This window comes from Amphiprion ocellaris, chromosome 6 (genome assembly GCF_022539595.1).
Source record: "Amphiprion ocellaris isolate individual 3 ecotype Okinawa chromosome 6, ASM2253959v1, whole genome shotgun sequence".
Classification (NCBI taxonomy): Eukaryota; Metazoa; Chordata; class Actinopteri; family Pomacentridae; genus Amphiprion; species Amphiprion ocellaris.
The window spans coordinates 33,831,945-33,855,824 of NC_072771.1; the positions used below are offsets into that span (position 1 = coordinate 33,831,945).

General features: G+C 38.2%; 1 protein-coding gene across 1 annotated transcript; it reads left to right on the forward strand.

The window, feature by feature from the left end:
• The first annotated feature begins 2,417 nt into the window (after positions 1-2,417).
• Positions 2,418-23,425, forward strand: erap1b (endoplasmic reticulum aminopeptidase 1b). Its single transcript, XM_023264596.3, is given in 23 exon segments — positions 2,418-2,742; positions 4,637-5,157; positions 5,801-5,939; positions 6,090-6,110; positions 6,112-6,225; positions 6,367-6,487; positions 7,161-7,315; positions 7,533-7,646; positions 7,875-8,006; positions 8,210-8,341; positions 8,867-8,950; positions 9,713-9,870; positions 10,282-10,361; positions 10,495-10,678; positions 10,953-11,109; positions 12,402-12,586; positions 12,951-13,112; positions 13,207-13,347; positions 14,310-14,391; positions 15,609-18,701; positions 20,556-20,653; positions 21,301-21,556; positions 21,706-23,425. Coding segments are annotated over 20 exon segments (2,928 nt in total). The 5' UTR covers positions 2,418-2,667; the 3' UTR covers positions 15,780-18,701; positions 20,556-20,653; positions 21,301-21,556; positions 21,706-23,425.
• The last annotated feature ends 455 nt before the right edge of the window (positions 23,426-23,880 follow it).

Here is a 23,880-nt window from a genome sequence, read left to right on the forward strand (position 1 = left end):
TAACTCCCACAAGACCAAGTCACTGTAAAGTTTACTCATTAATGTTTGCAGAGAGGATGGACTTTATCCCTCTGTGAATGTCTGTGAGGGGGGTGAACATCCATTTATTTTCCGCATTCACACAAATGTTTGCCTACAACTGTACCGTTTCTCATGCAAGCATATGATTTGGAAAAGTGATTTCCTGGTCATAAAAGTGGCCCTTTATAGAAGAACTGAGATATTTACTGATTGTGGGTGGATCAGATTGAAGCATTAAACTGAATTTATGGCTAAAAAAACATTCTTCTGCCAATTTAGGGATGTGTAATCACTTAATACAGGCATGGCTGGCATGATGGAAACTGTTCTTTATTGCATTCATAGTTTATTGACTTGAATACAACACAACAAACAAGAATGCACATTATGGTTTTTAGCATGCAAATAAAAATGCTGAACAAAGTGGTCACATTCTAGCATTTTAAGAATGAAAGATAGATTTATTTTGCTCCTCACACAGTCATTTAGTGTGCAGTGCCCCAAGAACACGGTCTTTGATAGAGCTGATGCATGACTAACTCCTATGCAACCTGCATAACGATCATCCTACAGAAAAATGAACTTGAGAGAATCAAATTTGATATGGAAAACAGGGTCAATCAAGAAAAACAACTCTCTCTTTTGTTCTTGCATGTGTGTTTTGGAATTATTGTGATTTTTTTTCATCACTTGGAACTATCATGACCTGATCCTGTCATGCTTTGAGCTTCTGCCTGCAGTCTTTCTTTCCTTGCAGTCAGTTTTTCTCTTGCCTCTTTGTGCATTTGTGTGTTTGATTGCAGCAGTGGATGCAGGTGTGTTGCAGCCTGAGCAGAGCTTCAGCAGCTGCAGTTCATCAGGATCATCAAGCCGGCTTCAAATGCTGAGCTCTGCCAGAACAGACTCTGCTCATGCAGTCAGTCACGCTTCTATCCATTATCGGCCCTTTTGCTGTTCTGTCAGCATTTCTGCTTTGATTAAGTCCTATTTCCTCTGACTGCAGTTTCATGGATGATTCACGTCCAGTTTTTGAACCTCATGCCTTGGTTTTCTTCATCATTGGCTCACCATGGATTCCCTGGTTCCCTGGTCAGCCTGCTTGGCCCTCAGGTTCCCCCAGGTTCCCTGTCCACCCTAGCTCCCATTTCCTGCTGTGTTAAAATAAACTCTCTGTTAAACTACTCCTGTGTCCTGGCCTTGTTTTCTGCACTTGTGTCCACTGCTGTAGCTGTGACCGTACCTTTTCAAGGTTTAATTTAATTGAATTTAAAAAGATCAGTGTTTAAATTTTTTGTTCAGATGTTTTCTACTTAATAATATATTCATAAACCAAATTTTATCATTTTGTAAATTAAATTAAAAAGGTTATGCTAACAGGGTTGTCGTGGGACACACATTCCATGCATAATAATTATTATTTAAAATATTATGTTGATTAAAAATGTTTTCCCACAATTACCAGAGACATCAGTGAAACAAATAATACCAAAAAAAAGGAGATTTCATTTTCATTTCAACAGTTTTATTTGAGACTCAATTTGGTCATCAGAGGGTTGGGAAACAGAGAAAAAAATGGTATTTTAGGGGGAAATCCAGACTTATTTGGTATTTGAAAAAATTCATTAGATTTAGTCTCAGGACAAGTACATTTACACAACAACTGCATGTTTTTGTATTTTACTTGTGTTTTGGACATGGATTATTTGAAATTTGATGGGTGGGACGTAAAATGTCCTCCAATTCTGGAATGGAATATTACAGTGCTATGTAAAATCAGTAGTTAAAAAAAGCAATGTTTGGATATTTATGGCATAAATTTAAAATTTTGAGACGATCTAGTTAATCTCATGCGTAAGTTACACGTTTCTATTGCTCAAATTGATGTGAGGTTAAATTATTTAAAAGGGGTATTTTAACCCACGACCCGGGGAAGATGCCCCTTTAAAAGATTGCACATGTAGTTTTGTGATAATAAAACTCGAATTGTTCACTTAGGCATACTTTTCATCTGAATATTATATGGATATTCACATGTTTTGAAAGAGAAAAGACGTTGTTTTTAAGGTGTGTGTCTTTCCCTGGGTTACCTCATGTATTCAAAATGGGACAGCTGACTTCAAGAGAATCTTTTTTTTTTACTGTTTGCAATAGATTCTTATGTGTTCAACCCAATCCTGCTCAGTTCAATCAACCTCAGAATGTTTATTTTTTTAATGTATTCATATGAAGGGACTTCAGAAAACTGCAGAAAGTCAAAAGAAGCACAAAACACTGTCATTTAAAGCAATGGCGCCCTCTAGTGGTTAAACGTGAACCTGCGCATCAAAACAACGGAATTTCCTGTTTCTCTCCTCGCTTCCTCCTTGATTCATTGTTGCTTTTGTGCATTTTTACAGCCATACGCATGACCCAGAGATGTTAGTTTGCAGAACCTGCTGCTGCTGAACTCTTTTTTTGTCGGATGTTTTATCTCAGCCTCCGTCCTGCAGGTTTGAGCTGCAAACCTGCAAAAAAACGAGCTGAAATCATGAATCCTACCTGGAATTTACAGTCCTTGCACCTCAGCTGCAAGTGTTACACCTAAAATGATCTGTGCTGACACCTAAGCTCTACCTGCTGGGGTGCTTTCCTCTGGTTTTTCCCAGCATGCAATACTCCTTCGATGGTTTCACTTTCACTTCTGACTTGTTTGCGCTGAAACTGCGTGCAGAAGACGACAAGGTAACTTTAATGTTTTCACTGTGTATATTTCACACTGCTGAGTCATGGTAAGAATGTAAGATAACAGATTATTTAACTCATCGGTTTTGGTGAAATATGAACCCTGTCGATTGTAAATCGAGAGAATAAATGAATGAACTATTGTGTGAAATCGAAAGTGTTGCATTTCCAGCTCCTCTGTCATGTTCCTGCACTGTCGTGTTCTTACAGTGAATTTGTAGGGCAAATAGTTTAAATAACTGTCAACTAGCTGTAGAATATTTACAATAGGACACAGTTAAAGGTTAAAATGGGGGATTTGTAAGGAGGGAATCCTTATCCAGTGAGATCAGGGCTCACAGATTATACTAACAGTAGAAATAAAGACTATTTCCTCAGTAGAAAGTAGTTCTAGTTAAAACTCTATACATTGTGAGCTTTGTTAATGCAAAGAGATGTAGCAGGTTTTTACATGTCATTTTCAGACTTAAAAAACTTGGCATCATTTCAGAGTCAGATTTCTCAAGTTTTATTAAATTATGTACACTGATTGTGAATCCCCCCTCAGTAGGTTAATTATTCTGTTTTCCACTCTCCATTCTGATGTCATTTTGTTCTCAATGACCAACACAGTGTATACTAATGATGTAAGTGTTCCCTTGAATTTTCAGAGGTGTGGATTTAAACACAACTCTTGTTTTATTTGTGCATTTTTTTTGTACCTTTTGGTAGTTGGAATGAAACATTTACAATGTGTTTGGCAATAATACAACATCTCAGTTATACATAGGCCTATTCTCAAATACACTGCAGCGGCAGATCGTGTTCATTTGAGTTTAATTTGTGGTTTAGGAAACACTAACATTCCTCCTATAACTAAAAAAGATATACACTACCATTCAAAAGTTTGGGGTCACCCAGACAATTTCATGTTTTCATGAAAACTCACACTTTTATCCATGTGCTAACATAACTGCACAAGGGTTTTCTAATCATCAATTAGCCTTTCAACACCATTAGCTAACACAATGTAGCATTAGAACACAGGAGTGATGGTTGCTGGAAATGTTCCTCTGTACCCCTATGGAGATATTCCATTAAAAATCAGCTGTTTCCAGCTAGAATAGTCATTTACCACATTAACAATGTCTAGACTGGATTTCTGATTAATTTAAAGTTATCTTCATTGAAAAAAAGGCTTTTCTTTCAAAAATAAAGACATTTTGAAGTGACCCCAAACTTTTGAATGATACTGTGTCTTTGCAATGGTATACTCAGTTATGTGATCGATTCATGTTTGCAATCATGTCACCAATGCATTACTACTATTCTAATATTATTTGAAGTTTTTCTGCACAACAATGTCTTCCAAGAATAATAAAGTTATCTTATCTTTGCTTAGCTTAGCTTATCGCGTATGGCTTATCATTACTTTCTTAGCTGCAAAACTGAATATGTTCTGCACCAATCCACTAAAAAATCACCCAAAGGAAGCAACATTTGCTGAAAATATAAATGTATGGACAGTTCTGATGGTGCTGTATTCAGCCTGAGCTCAACCTGATGATTTCACTGTGATTTAGGTTAATTAGGCTACTTAAGATCACAGTGACCTGTCAGGACATTGAGATCATTAAGATGATCGTTAATGCCGTCATCTGCTGTGCCATGTGTGTTAATTGCACATGGCCCCTCGCTCAGTTTGAAGGTTGTATGGATCTTGCTGCAATGTGATGCTGCAGCTGTTTAACCAAGTCAAAGAAAAGAAGGTGATGTTGGATATTTGTTTGTTCAGTGTGTGACAGATTTCCTGGTTTTTTTTGTGGGTTAGTGAAACAATGACACCCCTGACACCCTGGTACACTACAATTAACCCTGTGATGCTAAATTTTATTGTGTTTTTTTTCTATTTCAGGTGAGAAGATTTTCTTCTTCCACTGTCACCATGTTGGCTCCCCTCCTCTTCCTGCTGGTCTTCGCCCTCGTTCCTCACTCATTTGGGGCTCAGCTACCAAATCAAAACCAAGCCAAGGAGCCTCCCGTAGCCGCCAACGGCCAGCCATTCCCCTGGGACCGCATGAGGCTTCCCAAAACCGTCACTCCCCTCCACTATGACCTGAGCATCCACCCAAACCTGACCACCCTGGACTTCAGCGGCGTCGTTCGTATTGAGCTGGATGTGCATGAAGACACCAGCACCGTGATTCTCCACTCCAAGCAGCTACAGATATCCGGCGCGCTGCTCATGGCCCCTGAAGGAGTGAAGCCCCTTCAGGTTCTGGAGTATCCTCGCTTTCATCAGCTCGCTCTGCTGTCAGACTCGGTGCTGACCAAAGGCAGGAAGTATGAAGTTCAGCTGGAGTTCGCTGCCAACTTGTCTGACAGCTTCCATGGTTTCTACAAGAGTAGCTACAGAACCAGCAGCGGGGAGGTCCGGTAAGGACATGAAACCTATTTTATTACGTTTTTTAAAGATACTAATTGTGTCTTTTAATCATTATTTGAGTAAATGCAGTAAATAAAAACCTCAGTGACAAGATTTGTGGCTTTTTCTAGCTGTATTTGATTGGATATTACATGAAACGAGCTTTTTGTTCAGTCTGTGTTTGTCTGACATTTACAGTTAGTGCAATACAATAAGATCTTTTTAGAAAAAATGACAACAGAAAATGCAAAAACACACAAAAACTAGCAAGATTTGACAACTAATATTCACCTGTTTGGAAAAAGAAGCAAAAGGTTGATGGGAAATGTGGTTTTAAATGGGCCATTTTATGCAAACATATTTGTGTATCCCCATATTTATGTATGTCTAGAGATCCGCAATGTATGACAGGATGTCCTCTCCCTGTCTTTAAAATATACATACTCCCTGGGGACAACTGAGATTTACATTTAATTGTTAAAAGTGGGTATAACGTGGTACCTTTCATTTACAACTGCCTGTAAAAAAAAAAACAAAAAAAAAGAAATTTCATATGTGTAAATTACATCCAATTTTATTGCAATTAACTGATGCTGAAAGATGCTAAATACTGCAGCTTTATTTCACTTTATTTATCTTCTAATACATTCTCAGGGTCCTGGCATCGACGCAGTTTGAAGCCACCTTTGCTCGCGGAGCTTTCCCCTGTTTTGATGAACCGGCCTTCAAAGCCAACTTTACTATACGGATCGTACGGGAGCCGCGACACATAACCATCTCCAACATGCCCAAGGTGTCAGTTTATTTTAAGTACAGGTTATTTTAGAATACAATGAAAGGTAGCAGAGCAGTAAAACCACATAATGAGTTTATCAAAAGGTACTAATTAACACTACTCACCTATTTTTCTCCATTTCTTTAACCCCATACCTGCATTTCTCAGGTTAAAACTGTTGAGCTGCCAGGGCGGTTTGCTTGAGGATCACTTTGACACCACTGTTAAAATGAGCACCTACTTGGTGGCTTACATTGTGTCTGACTTCTTGTCTGTGAGCAAAACCACCAAGCATGGTGTCGAGGTAAGATATATAAATACTTGAAACTTTTAAACCTCACAGTGTTTTTCATTTTCTAGACATTTTCTGTATTCTGTGCATTTGAAATAGTCATTTACAAGCTTTGTATTAATTTGACTTCTCTCTCTCTTTGAATTCTATCAGATTTCAGTCTATGCTGTCCCCGAAAAGATCGACCAGACAGCCTTTGCGTTGGACGCTGCTGTCAAGCTGTTAGACTTTTATGATGACTATTTTGATATTCCTTACCCGCTTCCCAAACAGGGTCAGTGGAAATGCATGTTATCAAAATGTTAAGATGAAGTTGTAGCAGTAGCTTTAGTATTTCTTTTGTTAAAATTAGGTTTTGACTTCCAGTGAACTAAGTGATGTAGTTAAAGCTTTATTTTACAATGTACATGTTTCTTCTTAATAGCATTAGTGTGTTACTAAGATCTAAAATTAGTATTAGTCAGCACCCTCTGTCTCTAATAATAACTAAAAACAGTGTGTCAAAGTCACTGTGTGATCTGTAATCCATCTGCTGAAACTGTATGATTTGTGTGGTAAATGTCTTTTGTGCAGACATTTAGGATTGCATCTAATTTTGTGTCTTTTTGCTTTGTGTGAGGTCAGTTTGACTGAACAGCATAAATACAGTATGTACATTGAAATGTAGGCTTTATAGCAGTAGAAATACTCTGTCTCCTGACAGGATCAAACATTTATTGAGAGGGAGGTGTTTTAAAAGACATTTTTTGTCTTTTGCTGTATGCTGCTAGCTCAAAGAGCTGCTAAACTCTCTTTCATTGTTGTTTAACAATGACAATAAAGATTTATTCTATGTTATTCTATTAAAATAGCAATAGGAATACAAATGAATACCATATAAAAATATTAGCTCATTTCGGATGCACCATATTCAGTTGTGTTTATGTTCTTGACGTTCCTCCCTGCAGACCTGGCTGCTATCCCTGACTTCCAGTCAGGTGCGATGGAGAACTGGGGTCTGACCACCTACAGAGAGACTGGCCTCCTCTTTGATCCTGACAGGTCCTCTGCCTCCGACAAGCTGGGCATCACTAAGGTCATCGCCCATGAGCTGGCGCACCAGGTAGTGGGCCGACACGTGCTTGCACAGTTCATCGTTCTGTTTGTCAAATTTCAAAAGAAAAACTGCTTCAGTTTTAAGGATTGGGTGGTTGAAGCTGGAAGCAAAGTAGAATGACGTTTGTGTAGATTTGTTCTGCTCAGTGCAGTTTAACAGGACCAAAGTTATAGATGTATTTGTAAGTTAAATACTGTTCATGTATGCTTTCTTACCTGTTCAGTGGTTTGGCAACCTGGTGACGATGGAGTGGTGGAACGACTTGTGGCTCAACGAGGGTTTCGCAAAGTTCATGGAGTATATTTCCCTCGACATCACCTACCCAGAACTGCAAGTGGTGAGAGCTGAGCACAGAAAGCTGACAGATGACTTACCTCAGAGCTGAATAATGCAAACAAAGTAGTTTTCTTTACATAATGTTTCCTCATTTCTGTCATGCACAGCTGAATTCAGAGATGACTTACTGTGCATAAGCTACATAGCTCTTACATCAGCAGCATGTTCCAGAATAAGACTCCAAATAGCCACATTAAATACAACTCTCTCTGTCCTACCTGTATCCCAGGATGACTTCTTCTTGGGGAAATGTTTCGAGGCGATGGAGGTGGATTCCCTCAGCTCCTCTCACCCAGTCTCCACCCCCGTAGAAAACCCCACACAGATCCAGGAGATGTTCGACGATGTGTCATATGACAAGGTCAGACTCAATCTGAAGCTGAATGAAGCATCTGATGTTAAAGTGCTGGACTGTATAGAGGATGCAGAAACTTTACAGTCTAGTATTACACTGTGTAGTTGAAACAAAACATTCAAACGCAGGTTTAAGGACTTATAACGGTACGTAATCATGCAATGTATGGTTTCAATTGTTAATTTTTAGTATATTTATATATGTTTTAGGGAGCCTGTATTCTGAACATGCTGCGGGACTTTCTTACTCCTGAGGCCTTCGAGATCGGCATCATCCGATACCTCAAACGTTACAGCTACCAAAACACTGTGAACAGCCACCTGTGGGAGAGTCTGACCAATGTGAGTGATGTGTGTGTTGAAGTCTCTGGGTGAGAGATTCACGGTTCAGAATTTATTTATTTTTGTCAAATTCAATTAGCGCTTAACAGGACTCATTCTGTTTAAAACTCAGTGTAAGTGCAGGTAACAATACTTGGATTGTGAGGCTATTCCATTTAGTCAGTGGTTTCAAAAGCAAAATCAGCCAGTTTTAATGAATAAGGCAAGTCATGAACCAAACTCATTTTTAGCCAGGATACAGCAGCTACCATTGGGACAAACTGATCAGTTTTCATAAAGTGCCTGTTGAATTGTCCTTTAACTTTATTTCAGTAGTTAATTGTAATATAAGACTTTAAAAAATCTGTGCTGTTGCCTGTTTTTCAGCTCATCAAACAGGTTTATGTTTATGCTCATGTAACCCAAAAGTAGCACTAACAGTTGTATTTATGTCATTTAATACCTGGTGTGTTTGAGAAAACATTCTTAATATATCCTTTTACTCTGTTTTGATTCTCTGCTTAATTTTGTGCTTCCTGCCATCAGATCTGCGAATCAGATGACCTGGTCGAAGGTCGAATGGAACACAGAGAATTCTGCTCCAAACGTAAACTTCAGTCTGGAACCTCTGTAAGTTTTCTTGCTTGGTAGCAATCAGGTTCAACAAACTGCAGACAGTCTCTGTTGATTACATCAAAAAGCTCATATTATGATTTCTTTGGAGTTTGTTATACTTCATGTAGTGTGTTGGAAAGCTTTGTGGACTTGTAAAAGGTTTGCAAACTTACAAAGCCTAAATTCCACACCAAAGGGAGTTATTCTCTTCCACAGAAAACACTTTTCCTTACCTGCCTGAAACGGCCCATTTAAAGCCCAGGCTTTTCTTTTGTTACTTATTTGTATCTCCATTTGCATAACAACTGCCTAGCGGCTCCCTTGGTGGTAAAGGATGAGCAGCATTCTTGCAAACCAGCACCTCTTCTTCAAGGCTTACATCCACCTGACCAGTCAGAGCAGAGGGGGCTTTTTAAAGGGGCACTTTAAAGAACCAGGAGCTAAAATCATGTGTTTTAGACAGAGGATACGCAGAGATGCCGCAGTGATATAAAGTATGAGATAAATATTGTATTTTTTGAACATTAAAGCATATAAACATATTCTGAATAAACCTGTAAATGTGCATGATGTGGGCTCTTTAAACTCAGCACGTCTGATTAATCACAGTGGAATTACACACAAGAAATTCACACTAAATGCTGCGTGATCCAAATTTTCAGTATCCCTTAATTTCCCTGATATTTTTATGCCTCGTATCAATGCCACTATGTAGCAGGTCACACAAGCCACTGTCTATGCTGCCGAATAATTTCTCTGTCATGCATGTGTATACAGAAGTGGCACTCTGGTGATGAGCTGGACGTCAGAGCCATCATGGACACCTGGACGCTGCAGGAAGGATTCCCACTGCTCACTGTGGAGGTCAGAGGTCGGGAGGTCCGGCTGAGTCAGGAGAGATTCCTGAAGACGAACGATCCCTCCCTCACTGAAGGGTAAAACGTTAGAATAAGTGTAGAGTCTTAGTTATTGCAGATGTCCTCTTTCCTGCATTTTTAGCATATTTTAAAAAGCAGCCTTTACATTACAACCAGTCTGTGTCAAAAGAGAGACTTTTCAGGTAGTGTTCATGCTGTAGTGGCTGAAATGTAGCAATCCATCAGTTTAATCTAAAACTGCAACATCAACTGAATGGACTAAAAGCCATAAATGGATTTTTCCATGCAGTTGCTATAGTCATATAGCGGTATTTGAAGCCTGTCATCTTCAATCAGTTTATTGTTCAATGTTTTGTTTAATTCATTTTCAACTTTTTTGGTTAATGTATTGTTTTTCACTTTAAATAGTTTGATTATTTTGATACTTTACTTTTTCTTATTTTTTTAATCCTCATTTTGTGTTGATAGCTTCCTGTGGCAGATCCCTCTGACCTACATGACCAGCGCCTCCAGCACCATCCACCGCTTCCTGCTCAAGACAAAGACTGGTGAGGATTTTGCACCAGATAAGGCTGATTTTTAAATTGCTATGCTTTTTTTCTTTTATCCACATACACACAATTTAATCACCATAACTGCCTTTCACTTCAGAGCTCATATTTGCTCTTCCGTTTTATGCAGGTGTGCTGTACCTGCCGGAGGAGGTGGACTGGGTCAAGTTCAACGTGGACATGAGTGGCTACTACATGGTTCACTATGCAGGCGACGGCTGGAACTCCATCATCAAAGTCCTGCAGCACAACCACACGGCTCTGACCAGCAACGATCGCGCCAGCCTCATCCAAAACGTCTTCCAGCTGGTCAGGTCTGTTTAAAGAGCTGAATCTGCTCACATAGTCCCACATAATACCTCGTTTTGGTGAAGAAATCTGATGCTCACATTTATCATAAAGCAAATTTGGCTAAGTAACAAGTTTTTGGGAAGATTTTGTGTGTTTAGATGATAAATTTAGAAGTGTTCTATCCATACTCTTTGAGATTTGAGGTTTATCAGTTAGCTAATATCAATTTAAGATGTTAGCCGCAAATAGAAAAATGCTTGCATGGTGATGATTTGAAGCCAGACTTGTGTCTTGCAGCGTGGGGAAGGTGAGGCTGGACACGGCTCTGGAGCTGTCGCTGTATCTGTCCAGAGAGACGGAGATCATGGCTGTGACTCAGGGCTTCGGAGAGCTCGTACCTCTTTACAAACTGATGGAGAAGAGAGACATGGCGGCTCTGGAGAATCAGATGAAGGTTAGCGAAGGCAGCACTCATGCCACTTCTCATAACAGACAGTATTCTGATAAATATTTCATACCAGTCTGTCTCCACATTAAAACAGTTTGAATTCCAAAGGAAGTTCATGTCATCACGATGCTTCAGATGATTTTGGGACAGTTTGTATCCAAAATGTCAAACATACCCTTAAAACAAGGTAGTTAATGGACTCAGACTGCACTTTTCTTCTTTAGACCATTAAGTTCTGAGCTCAGAAAAGTTTATGTAATACAAAAATAAGGCAGTTGTGTTTTTTTTAAGTTTTCAGATCCTGTACAGTTTGTCTTCATAGTTGATAGTGTGCAGTCGCCTTCTTCCACTCCATTACTAGAACATTTCTTGACACATTACTGCCACCTGTTGATTAGTAAAATAGTGTCACACTAGTGGCAGAGTTATGTATTATGTTGTGCATGTAAAAACCTCAAAATCCACTTATGAAAAAAGTTCTCTGTAGCACTAGAAGAAGTCAAAAACTCCTTAGGGAACCGTATGCATATAACCTTATAACCATATGATTCACAGTTTGTAATTTTAGAACTCAAAGTGAGAACTCACAGACAGGTACACAGGTAGGTACGATCAGGATTTCTTTATTTGATAATCTAATCAATAATCTGCCACAAAGGCCAAAACTCACACGAGTGGGGAGAGGGACACAGTTTCTTAAATAAGTACTGAAAAATTCTGAAAAGCGATGTTCTGTGGAAGTGCTGTATAAATGGAGTGTTTCTGTTAAGTTATTACAATTTAAACAAAGTCGCAGAACCACAATATTGTATAAGTTCAACTTTTCATATGAAATAATGGTTATTTTCACCATTGATCACTATGATTGTTATGAGTTCTTTTAGAAATGACTTTTTTGTAATATGTAATATGATACAACACAATAACAGTTATTTTCAATATTTCTTTAAATCAGTAAATTAAATGATTACTTATTGAGTTTTTTTAAATGCCTAAAATAAAAAAGGCCCATCACACCTTAACAGTACCCAAAGTCAGGTCTTTATGTTTCTTGTTATGTGTAACCTACAGTGAAAAATCGCACAGGTTTCCATTGAAAATGATAAAAAAAAAAAAAAAATCAGCGTTACATCTAACAGACATCTAAGTAACAGCAGCTTGTAGTGAAATGAAACTTCTTTTCATAAATTACCACAACAGTATATTTGTGGCAAAATTGCAACTAGCATATGTTCAGTAAATCTAACCGTCAACCCCTGTCAGCGATGATTTATACACTGGCTGGTTGTGTGTCGCAGGGCTACATTGTCGATCTGTTCCGGGGGCTGATCGACCGGCAGGAGTGGACGGACTCTGGCTCAGTTTCTGAGCGAGTGTTGAGGAGTTACCTGCTGCTGTTCGCCTGCGTCAGGAAATACCCTCCATGTCTGAACAAAGCCACGCAGCTCTTTAACCAGTGGAAGGACTCCGACGGCAACATGAGGTCAGAAGTCATAGGCCTCAATAACACCACAGAGCTCCTCTGTCCAATCTAATCTAATTTTATTTGTCACACACCACAAAAAAAGACAAAGGCACACAAAACAAAGAGCCTGCAGAGGTATAGACGATATATACAGAAAACACATAACCATGTTTACAACCTGGGTATAAATATTTAAATTTTCAAATATAAAGTGACAACAGAATAAGGATTAAAATATAAAGTGACTCTGGGATGTATAAATATGTGAGTATAGAGTGTGTGTATGTAGTTGTCTGCATGTGCAAAGGCAAGTATGAATATGTGTGTATGTATGAAAAGTTGAAACATTTTCAGATTGTCTCAACATCTTCTCTGTTTCTAGCCTCCCAGTTGACATCACAATGGCTGTGTTCATAACCGGAGCTCAGACGGCAGAAGGGTGGGACTTCCTGTTTGAGAAGTACCGCCACTCGATGCAAACGTCTGTCAGGAGCCGCATGAAGACTGCCATGGCTTGGAGTCCACGGAAGGACAAACTCCAGTGGTGTGTAGATTAAGAAAACTGAAACGGCAAATTCTAGATAAGAAAACAGACTCTGATCTCTCCTGCTCTCCTGCCGTTCTCTTTCTCTTTGCAGGATGATGGAGCAGAGCCTCCACGGTGAGGTGATGAAGACTCAGGACCTCCCAGATGTCGTCGTGTCCATCAGCAAGAACCCACACGGCTACAAACTGGCCTGGGATTTCCTCCGAGCCCACTGGCACACCATGATCAAGAAGTCAGTCGATCAATACACACACACACACTGTATCGATTTCACCCTTATTTTGAAGCTCCACAGCGCATCATTTATATTTATATCAGATTCAGACTGCCGAGGTGTAATACGTAACTAACCTAAGATGCTAATCTGTGTCATCATTATTCTTCAGAATTAGTTTCTGGTATAACTGAATTAATCCAATATTACAACTTGAGACACAAAGCGATAAGTTTTTAGGGGTTACACCACCAAAAAGTCCAGAAAGGGACTTTAAAATAAACCTGACATCCAACAGCTTCTGTAAATGTGACAGTGATGTACAGAAGTTTTTGTATTTCACAGTATGATGTTTTGCGAGCTGGTCAAGCTAAAAGAAGGATTCAGAAGCAGGCAACGACAACATACAGTTCATAATGTAAAATTCTGGATTATGGGGGGGCATTTTGCCTTTGTTAGATCCTCTCATACCGACAGACAGACAGAATGTGGAGAAACAGAGGGAAAGAATTTGTGTGTTCACTCACGAGCCTCAATCAACCTAACTGAGCTTGAGCAGTTTTGCTAAGAAGAATGGGGTGAAATTGCAGAGTCAAGATGTGCCAGGCTGATTGAGGCCTATCTATGTACTCTAAAGTTGAAATTGGGGCCAAAGGTTCATCTAATAAATACTGACTTGGCAGGTCAATACTTATGCAATCACGTATTTTGAAGTTTTATTGAGTTGACATTACTATGTAGAAATAAAAGGGGACATATATTAAAGATCCTGCCAGCCACCAGTCAAACTGTGGACTCACTGCTGACAGCATTTGATCTCATTTTGTCTCCACCTGAACCGTTCAGTTACTGGGTCACCCATGTAAAGCTTTATAGAAAAAATACTCAAAGTGTTGCCCTTTTTTGAACTGTACATAAAAATGTAAACAGAGTTGAATATTGTGAACTTTGAATCATGTCTGTTTGTTCTAATGCAACAGGTTTGACCTCGGCTCCAGCACTATATCATACTTGGTGACTGGAGTTACCAACCAGTACTCTACCACAGAGATGCTCGATGAGGTGAGTAAAGCTGTGTCCACCTGGGCTTCCACTGTTGTAACTAGAAACTGTGGTGTGTTAACCCTCCTGACAGCCACATGGACCCTGCTTGGAGTGCTAGAAGGCAAAAAGATCTTAACATTGAGGACACATGTCTATGGATTTCAATTAACTTTTAAAGTTTCTCAGTACTCTTATCCTTTCTTTTTCTTTTCAGTTTTTTTTGTGTATTGATCCACAGATATTTATCCAGTTAGGAGAAAATGACAAACTTTCTCAAAGTAGTATCCACTATATTAACATTATCTGTTGGTATGTTTGTGTTGAAATCTGACTGCAAAATATATATATAGAATAGAGCTGAGTAGTATAGAATTCCTTGTTGTCACTGCACAGTGTACAATGGAATAAAGAAGCAGTTCTGTCCTCGTATTCACAAAATCAGGCAGCATTTTTTAAGAACAGTAGGAGATATGCAATTATAAAATATGGATATCTAGAAGAACATTTGTATATACAAGTCTATGAAAACATTTAAAGAAAGCTTATTTAGTGTATTAGAAACTATAAGTAGTGTAAGGGATGTTGTACATCTGGATTTTGTACATTGCTGAACATATACAGAGATGTATTGCGCAAAGTTGTGCAAAAAATTCCATTCAAGGTGCAGTTTTATTTTTTATTTATTTAACCAGATAAGTTAGTTGAGAACTGATTCTGATTTTCAATAATGACCTGGCCAAGAGGCAGCACACAAACAAGATAAACAACAAAACAGATTACACGTACAGCAAATCACTCAATATTACAAAACAAATTACGCAATGACTTGTAAAATAGAAATTCTGAAAACAGGTGCAGTGGTTCTGAAGTGTTACTCTAAATGATTTTTTTAAACGACGGCAGCGATGCATCTGGGGTGAGTTTTAGGGATTGTTGCAGAGTTCCAGTCATTAGTGGCAGTTGTATGTAAACTTTTAGTAAATCCATACGAGGTGCAGAAGGTAGTAGCAAAGGTGTAGATAATGCCTGACTTTGCAACAGGAGCGGTGAGTAAAATTTAAAAATAAAAAAAAATTATCTTATATGTGCAAAATAATTTTAGTGTTTTTAGCATCTTATAACTTTTTGTAGCTTTTTGTTCTGTTGTCAAGCTTTTTCAGTCGATAACGGTCATCTTTGGATCTTATGCCCAACAAATACGTGGATTTAAATCTCCCTTCTCTGCATGTACTTAGATACGAAGCTTCTTCGGCTCCCTGACCGAGGAGACGGGCTCAGAGATGAGGTGCATCCAGCAGACCTACGAGACCATCGAGGATAACATCCGCTGGATGGACAAAAACCTTCCTCTGCTGCAGGCCTGGCTGAACAAACGCAACCACAGAGTGCCTCATGAGGATTTATAGCTACAAGGGAAACTAAATGTCTAATGTGGATCATTATGTTGCTCCAGGCAGAAACAGAGGTGTGGCCTCGCTTGACAAATTAAAAGTTGATGACAACAATCACACATGTCAAACTTGCAACTTAAAAAAACTTAAAAAGTAATAACAGATTCAGAATTTCTGTGTAAAATCATCACAACAACGGCAGGTACTCTTTCTTTTGAATAGGTAGTTAGACATTAGTTGGACATTATTTAATCTGCCACTTCTGATTGATCATGACAGTGACTTTTTTACACCAAGTGTTGTTCAGTGGGCAAATAAGTACATTTTTTAGGTCTATAAGGGTCTAATTAGGTATTGTAAATACCACCAGTATGTGAAAAATAGCCTGAAAAAATGCCTTAATGAGCCCTCACACGTGATAGGTTTTAAGGTGTAACATGATTTTAAGGCACGTTTGGGGTTTCCTTGTTGTTGTGATCCCAAAAAAATGAAAGAAAAGAAAATGTTTTTGTCTTTTTTTTTTCCAAAAAAATTCTTGAGGAATTGTTTTCTCAATGAATGTACTTAGAGCAGAACAGTGGAGAAGAATATTTCTGCTCAGTTTTCGCCGTGAGTCTGTTTGTGTTTGTAGGTGTGTGATTGTGAAACTGTGTGTTGAGAAGCAGGGCTCAGGGTTTGTTTGTTTTTTTTTTTCATGTGTGAAGTAAATTTAGATTTATGCTGCATCATTGCTGTAGAAAACAGCAACATGAAAATTGTACAGGGTTGTACAATCAGTCAATGTTGCATCAAAAATGAACTGTGCATATTAATTTCTTTATTATTTTAGTACCAGAGCACTCCTCCACTAGCAAAGCAACAAAATCTGCAGCAGAATATATGGTGGCTACACCTAAATTAATTCTGTAGGAAGGAGGTACTTTAATGCACCTATTTGATTTTTCCAGTTTAAGTGTTGCTGAATCATATTTAACCTAAAAAAGTGCAGAACTCAACATCGTCCTGCTGAATCACTTCATCATTTTGCACTGTTTGCTTTAGTTTTAATACTGACAACATAAATGTTAAATCTGACACCACTGGTTTTCTTTAAATACGTTTAACTTTATTGAAATTGAAATTCTTGACAACAGAAAACGTAACATGTTACAAAAACGCTTTGGTTTAATCGATTCAACAGTGTCAATTTTTTATAGGCTGTAATGTTAATTTTGTTCATCTTTAAGGAAACTATTTCCTGGTTTAGCATGAATAAAATTAATTTGACCAGATTTGACTTTTATTTCTGTAACTTCATTTTATGCTACTGCCATTAGTAATTTGATAAAAATTGCACAGTCATGGCTTCCTGGGAGTTCTGTGGTTTTAACCTTTGTATCCTTTTACTCCTGATCAGTTTGTCTGACACTTTTCCAGTAGGAGAGTTTGCAAAACGACCCCACAAAGCAGTAATTCTAGTTATTAGATTTCATTTTTTCCAGTCATACAAGTGCATTTTTTTGCACACAGAATAAAACAAGAAAAGCACTCTGAGAGTGCAGTACTCTGCTAAGGCTGCTCAGTTGTATGATTTCTGATGAAATCATACAACTGTCGATTTGTAGTGGGATCGCAATCGTGATCAGCAGGCAGCTGACATAGTGTTCACTTGTTGTCATGGTTACAGTGACGCTGTGCCGCTATGATACGGAAATCCTTAACAAAATCCGTGACTATACAGACTATAAGCTGCATCACTGCCAAAATTTAATCACTTGGTCCTTGTGCCATTTCTGACCTTCCCTGAAAATTTCATCCAAATCTGTTGTTCCTTTTTTGAATAATATAACTAATAGACAGACACCCAGACAAACGAGTGCCGATCGTCACGTAACTCTGTCACGTTCTTTGGTGGAATAACCACTAGGGCAGGCGACTGAACCACACAAGGAGTGTTTGTTTACAGGAAAAATCAGCTTTACTTGTCATGGGGGGTACAGGTCTGGATGTAATTTGTCAAGTCTGGAAAAAAAAAATCAAAATTTTGCAGTGATGTCACTATTGTCTCAACACAGCTTTGAGCACAACTGGTTTTCATCAAAAAGCCTGTTTGGTCAATAGTAATACGGCTTTCACAAAAATATATCCATAAAGTTGCATATCGGTACAATCAGTACAGTATTTAAACTCAGGAATTCTTTACCTGTCTGTCTTTTGTTAGTCTCTACTTCCTGGAAGTGCAACATTAAATAACTGAACAACGTGATTGTGAAGGTTGTTCATATGTGAAGTTTTTTTTTTTTGGTGCCACTCACTTGATTTAAACTCTGCCTACTTTGTTTTAATGATTTAAAACAGAAAGGACAACGTAGCAGCTCTCTGACATAAAAAATGGAGGGCAGGTCTCACTTGACCTACCACTTTGATGTGTATGTGAACACCGAGGAGCGGTGAGATTTGAATGGTTAATGGGAAACAGGCCTCTTCTTCCTGCTCTGCTCTCGTTTCTACGGTAACTTAACTCTCACTCAAGACCTGGCAGATGAAGGTAGCTGTTGCTTTAAATGGTCTAAAGCTGCCATAAATTCTTCCGATGGACCTTTAGCACAAACCAATAAAACACAATGTCCAACCGACAAAACACACACACAAATTCATACATGTGGGCATATTATCATACGCATTAACGTGTAAGGTAAGCAAAGGCTCAAACACACTGCTGATAAAGCTAAGAATGTTATAATTTCTGAGTGTGTTTCAGTGGTTGATAAACATTTGGGGCTTTGCACTCACTCCCATGTATGTACACACACACAGACACACACACACACAGACACACACACACAGACAGACACACACACCACCCCCTCTACAGCACACCCACAATAAAAACTGTACTCTGCACCGTTTGATTTTGCTCCGCTTCCACACCTGAGAAGAGACGTTGCTGCACTGAAGGTAAGAGTCTGAAGTTGTTTCTTTTGCTTCTGCTTCCAGTTTACAAAACTTGTTAGTTGCTGAAATCTGATTAAATGTAATCCCAGTATAATTTCTCAAATGTGACGTATTCGGAGCTTCTTATTTGTTTTGGCATTATTTACAGACCGGGTCCTTGTTCCCATGTGCTCACTGATCGTGTGTTGTGAATTTTGACCTCACCTTCTCATGTGATTTTTTTGAGCTTGTTTTTGTTAAATAAATCTATTTAGCCTTTTTTTTTTTTTAAACATAAAAAAGATTGGCCATTTTAGATCTTCTCACACTACACACAATGTCTTTCTGGACTTGTGAGTGTAATTTCAACATCATGTTTAGAACCTGGTCCAAACTGAGGTTTTGTGATAATTTCATTGTAATTTATCTCCCTTCTCTGTAAATGTAACTTTAAGATATTTCGCATATTAATATAACTGATTAAAACTTGTGATAAACTTTGTTATAAATGACTTGAGCAGTGGCGTACTTGTGGTTCAAGGGTGTGACTGTGCTGTAATCTGACTGTTTTATAGCCATTTTGTAAAAATACAATCCAACTTTTACAACATCTGTTCATGAACCAAGAAAAATCCCTTTTTCAGCTTTGCGTTGTTACTTTTGTTTGGTCGACATTCAAATTTTTAAATAGTGTCTGTAGCTTAAGAGGTAAATGAACTTTTCAACCCATTTTATCTTAAATATTCAAAACTAAAACCAAACACTGCACATCATCACAAACACACCATCTCCACCATAAAGCATGGTGGTGGCAGCATCATATTATGGGAATGTTTCTCAGCAGCAGGTCCTTGTCAGGGAGAGGGGAAATCAAATGCAGCAAAGCATAGGGAAATCCTGGAGGACAACCTGAGGCTGACTGCAAGAGAACTGCCACTTGGGAAAAGACTTGTTTTCCTGCAATACAACGACCCAAAGCTGCAGCTAAAGCTACACAAAAATGTTTAAAGACAACAAGGTGAATGTTCTGGAGCGGCTGAGTCAGACCTCAATCCAACTGAGAATTTGTGTATTCACTCACAGTCCTCGAGCAACCTGACAGAACTTAGGCAGTATTGCAAAGAAGGATACGGTAAAATTGCAGTGTCCAAATTTACAAGGTGAATTGCGGCCTATCTACACAGTCTAAATGGTGTGATTGACGTCAAAGGTCCATTTAATAAATACTGACCTCGTAGGGGTGGATACTTACGCAATCACTTGTTTTTTTTTACATTATATATTTTGAATTAAGTGACATTACTTTGAAGAGATGAAAGGTCCAAGATGGGTGAATACTCCTTATAGGCTCTGTATATGATCCATCTACCTCTCTATTCTAAAACACTCATTTATCAAACTTGACTTCAAAATTTCCTTTCAGTCTTCATATTGATAACTCTGCCCTCCTTGTAGACTGTTATCTCAGTATTACCAGCGATCACCTGGTAGGTTTACAAGCATAGTGGAAAAATGTAATCATGAGAGCTTTGCGTAATATCTCCAACCAGTTCAACCAGATTGAATGACTGTAACCCAATGAGGTCACTGCAGCACAAACTGATGTCTCGTAATAACTGCCTCTATAGTGCTTCTATAGCTCTCCACCCATAATAGAGACAATCAATGAGCATTCCTGGGTTTATAGTGTCTGGGGAGGAAAAAATGATTTTTGAGTTGTATGTTCAAGGTAAATTTTCATATCTGTCCAGAAGGATGATAAAGACTTTTTTTTTTATTTAGAGTTAATACACTTGGAGGCACCTTAAGAATCCTACAAGACACTCTGTATAAAATAAAACATTTATTTTATATGTTTTCCTTTATTTGTTCTTTTAGGTTCGCACTGTGGATTGTGACTCCACTTCCAGTTTGGTCTAACAAGAGTTTGTCCACACAAGTTTAAGAATGTCGTTGGATTCTTTGCCCTTTCTAGAGTAAGACACGTTTCTTCTTATCATTCTTTTTTTTGTTGTTATTTGTCCTATTTCTTATTCTGACATTGGTTTTACCCAACAGCTGTATGTATGGTGCAAGACTGAATTTTAAAACTTTGCCGACATTATTATGGTGAAGTATTCTTTCTCATCCCTCTATCTATCTATCTATCTATCTATCTATCTATCTATCTATCTATCTATCTATCTATCTATCTATCTATCTATCTATCTATCTATCTATCTATCTATCTATCTATCTATCTATCTATCTATCTATCTATCTATCTATCTATCTATCTGTCTATATAAATTTGTATCTTTGCACCAAATAGTGACATATGGAATTTTTTTTTGTTGTTGTTTTTGTTTGTTGCATTATATGGGCTATGTGTTACAGATATAATATCCTTTTCTGTGCCATAAAATCAAAGCAAATTCACAGTATGATGTTGGTGTTACATATGTTTGAGAACAACTGGACCCCTGAGAAGTTTAAATTAATGTTTCGTGTTAAGAACCTTTATTAAAACTCAGCTTAATTGGAGTTTCGGTGCCGGAAGACCCGTAGAGAGACATTTGTTGTCTATAACAACTTCTAAACATCTTCCATGTTCCTCTGTTCTGCACACATCCTCCTCTCCAAGGATCTTCCTGGGCTTCATCGGCTTCGGTCTCTCCATCATGTTCTGCACCACCTTCTGCAGAGCCTGCAGTCGCTACAGGGAGCAGCAGATCGAAGCGGAGGCTCTGAGACGCAACGAGAACGAAGGTCACCCGCGGTCCATTTACTTCATCCCCTTCCGAACAGAAGGCATGTCACATCCAGACAGTGAAGATTTACACGCACCTCCACGGTACAGCACTGACGTCTACTGTGGGCCTCCACCTTCATATAATGAGGTATATCTAGCACAAACCCAGTCCAGACCAAAAGTTTGGATTATGTCCCATTTTTATCTTCAATACCTACCCTGAGAAAAGAAAAGAAATACCTCGTGTATTTCTTGGTATTTAATGTGTAACTCTGCTTTTTATTCTGTGTATTTCAGCTGGATTTTAAGCCTGATGATCTGCCGCCTGCTTACACAGAACATGACCTTTCTGTGAATTCCACAGCACCCCAGTCAGTCATAATAGACACACAGCCACCACAATAAGGCATCACCAGCAGCCTGTTCCTGTGTTGAGGTTATGGACAGTCTTGATTATTGCACTGCCTCGTGGACTTGAGTGAACCACTAACTGCAGTTTATAATGTTCCAAAGATTCTTTTTTATTGTGAGCTTGTTCTTTTATTGCGACACTGAATGTTTCGATGGCACAAAGAGAAAATGACAGCAGGCTTAAAGCTACAGTGATGTAAAAGAAAAACAAGAAAAAAACAACAAAAAACACTTCAGACCTGAATCAGATTTTTATTCACATGTATAGTGATTGTTGAAATGGGACACATGAACATCATTTCACTAATTTGTGTTAAAACTGCCACACTGGAGGGTGCATGTTTGGTCTAGTTTGATGCATATCTCTCTGTTCCTTTGAGGTTTTCATGAAATTTAATGTAAAGTCAGGTTCACACTATTATGCACTTTGTTTTGGCTTGTGTCCTAAATCGTTATTGGGTGGAAATGCATTCTTTTCATCACTTCTCCTGCTAATTTTCCTCGAATTGTCAAGTCAAATTCTTGTGGCTCTGACTTATTTTACATGAAATGACACAACTCTTGACAGTATTGTGTAATTTAAACAAGACAATGCACGTACATTATTTTTGTAAGTAGAATAGCACCTTGCTTGTACATAGCACAACGCCATGACAAACTGTCATGGGTCTAATTTACTTAACATTTGGCACTAATTACCCCTGCTTAAAACCCAAATACCACTGTCTATTGTTTGCTCAGCATCATAGTATATCCCTATGTGTGTTTTAATGCAGATTTTGATCCAAATGCTGCTTAGAAAGTATTTACTTTCATCAAAAGTACAAGTTTAGGTAACTGTTGAGGCTTGACACCACTGCAACATTGCTTTAGGTGGGAAGATATTGTGTTATTTCAAGCAGAAACTGCCGAAATAATAGTCCAACTAAGCAACAACATGTTCTCAAGCAGTCACATATAAGTTCTCTGTCATTAAGTTCAACTACACACACACACACACACACACACACACACACACATATATATATATATATATATATATATACTCTCTTAATTCTTTTTTCTTTCTTTCTTTGCAACACTGTTAATTCCTGTAGAAAGCAGTATTTTAAAGTCAGAATTGTGCTGTGAATCTACAGTCTAACAGTGCCACAGTGCATAAACTGCAGATGAGAAACTACTGTTTAAACAGCCTTCAGTCAAACTAACAGAGACTTTTTGTAAGAATTTTATTGAAAAGTGATTTTATTCTGAATGAAATGTGTGAATGAGTAAATTGCACAAAGAAATTCTTGTAATCTCAGGGGGAAAAAAGGTGGATATTTATAGTAGCTGGTCTACTTAAAGGTCTCTGAAAACTGAGATAAAAAACATTTTTGTGTCACTCCAACATCAAGTCTGTAGTATCACCAGTGATATAGAGGTTAAGTAAAATGTCTGTATAGTAAAACTGGCACCACATTCATATGTAAATATAAGTTATGCAGGATGATAATGCTGTTTTATGTGAATACCATTTTTATTTTTCAATAAATAGTGCTGTAAATCCAACTTGAAATGTATTTTAACAAAAGTAGAATAAAAGTTGACATGTTTTGCAAAGGTGTGACTTCTACTGGGTTCAAATTGAGTAACATTCTTACTGGAAGACTTTCTTGTGAGTTTTGAAAAAGTCACAAACACACCTTGAATTCTTGCTGCTGGCATGACTTTATGGACCCAAAGATGCTGTAAAAACTACTGTAAAGTGACTAAACAGATTTTGCTCTTGGCGGTGTGACATAAGTCATGAAACATTCAGGCCTTATCATGAGAGTTATTTCAACTGGACTTCCTTGTTCAGTAATCGGAGGTCAAAAATCACAAGTTATGACTTCTGGATTACAGCTGTTTTGCATCACAGCGCTAACAAAGAAAGATTTGTGACTCTCACACAGAGAAAGGCAGTATTTTTTTGTTGTTTTCTAGCTTTATCAGGATTTATGAGATTGTTTTGAGTCCGCACTTGCACCAAAAAGTTTGACCTGAGCACATGTTAACAAGGAACTTTAAGAATCAGTG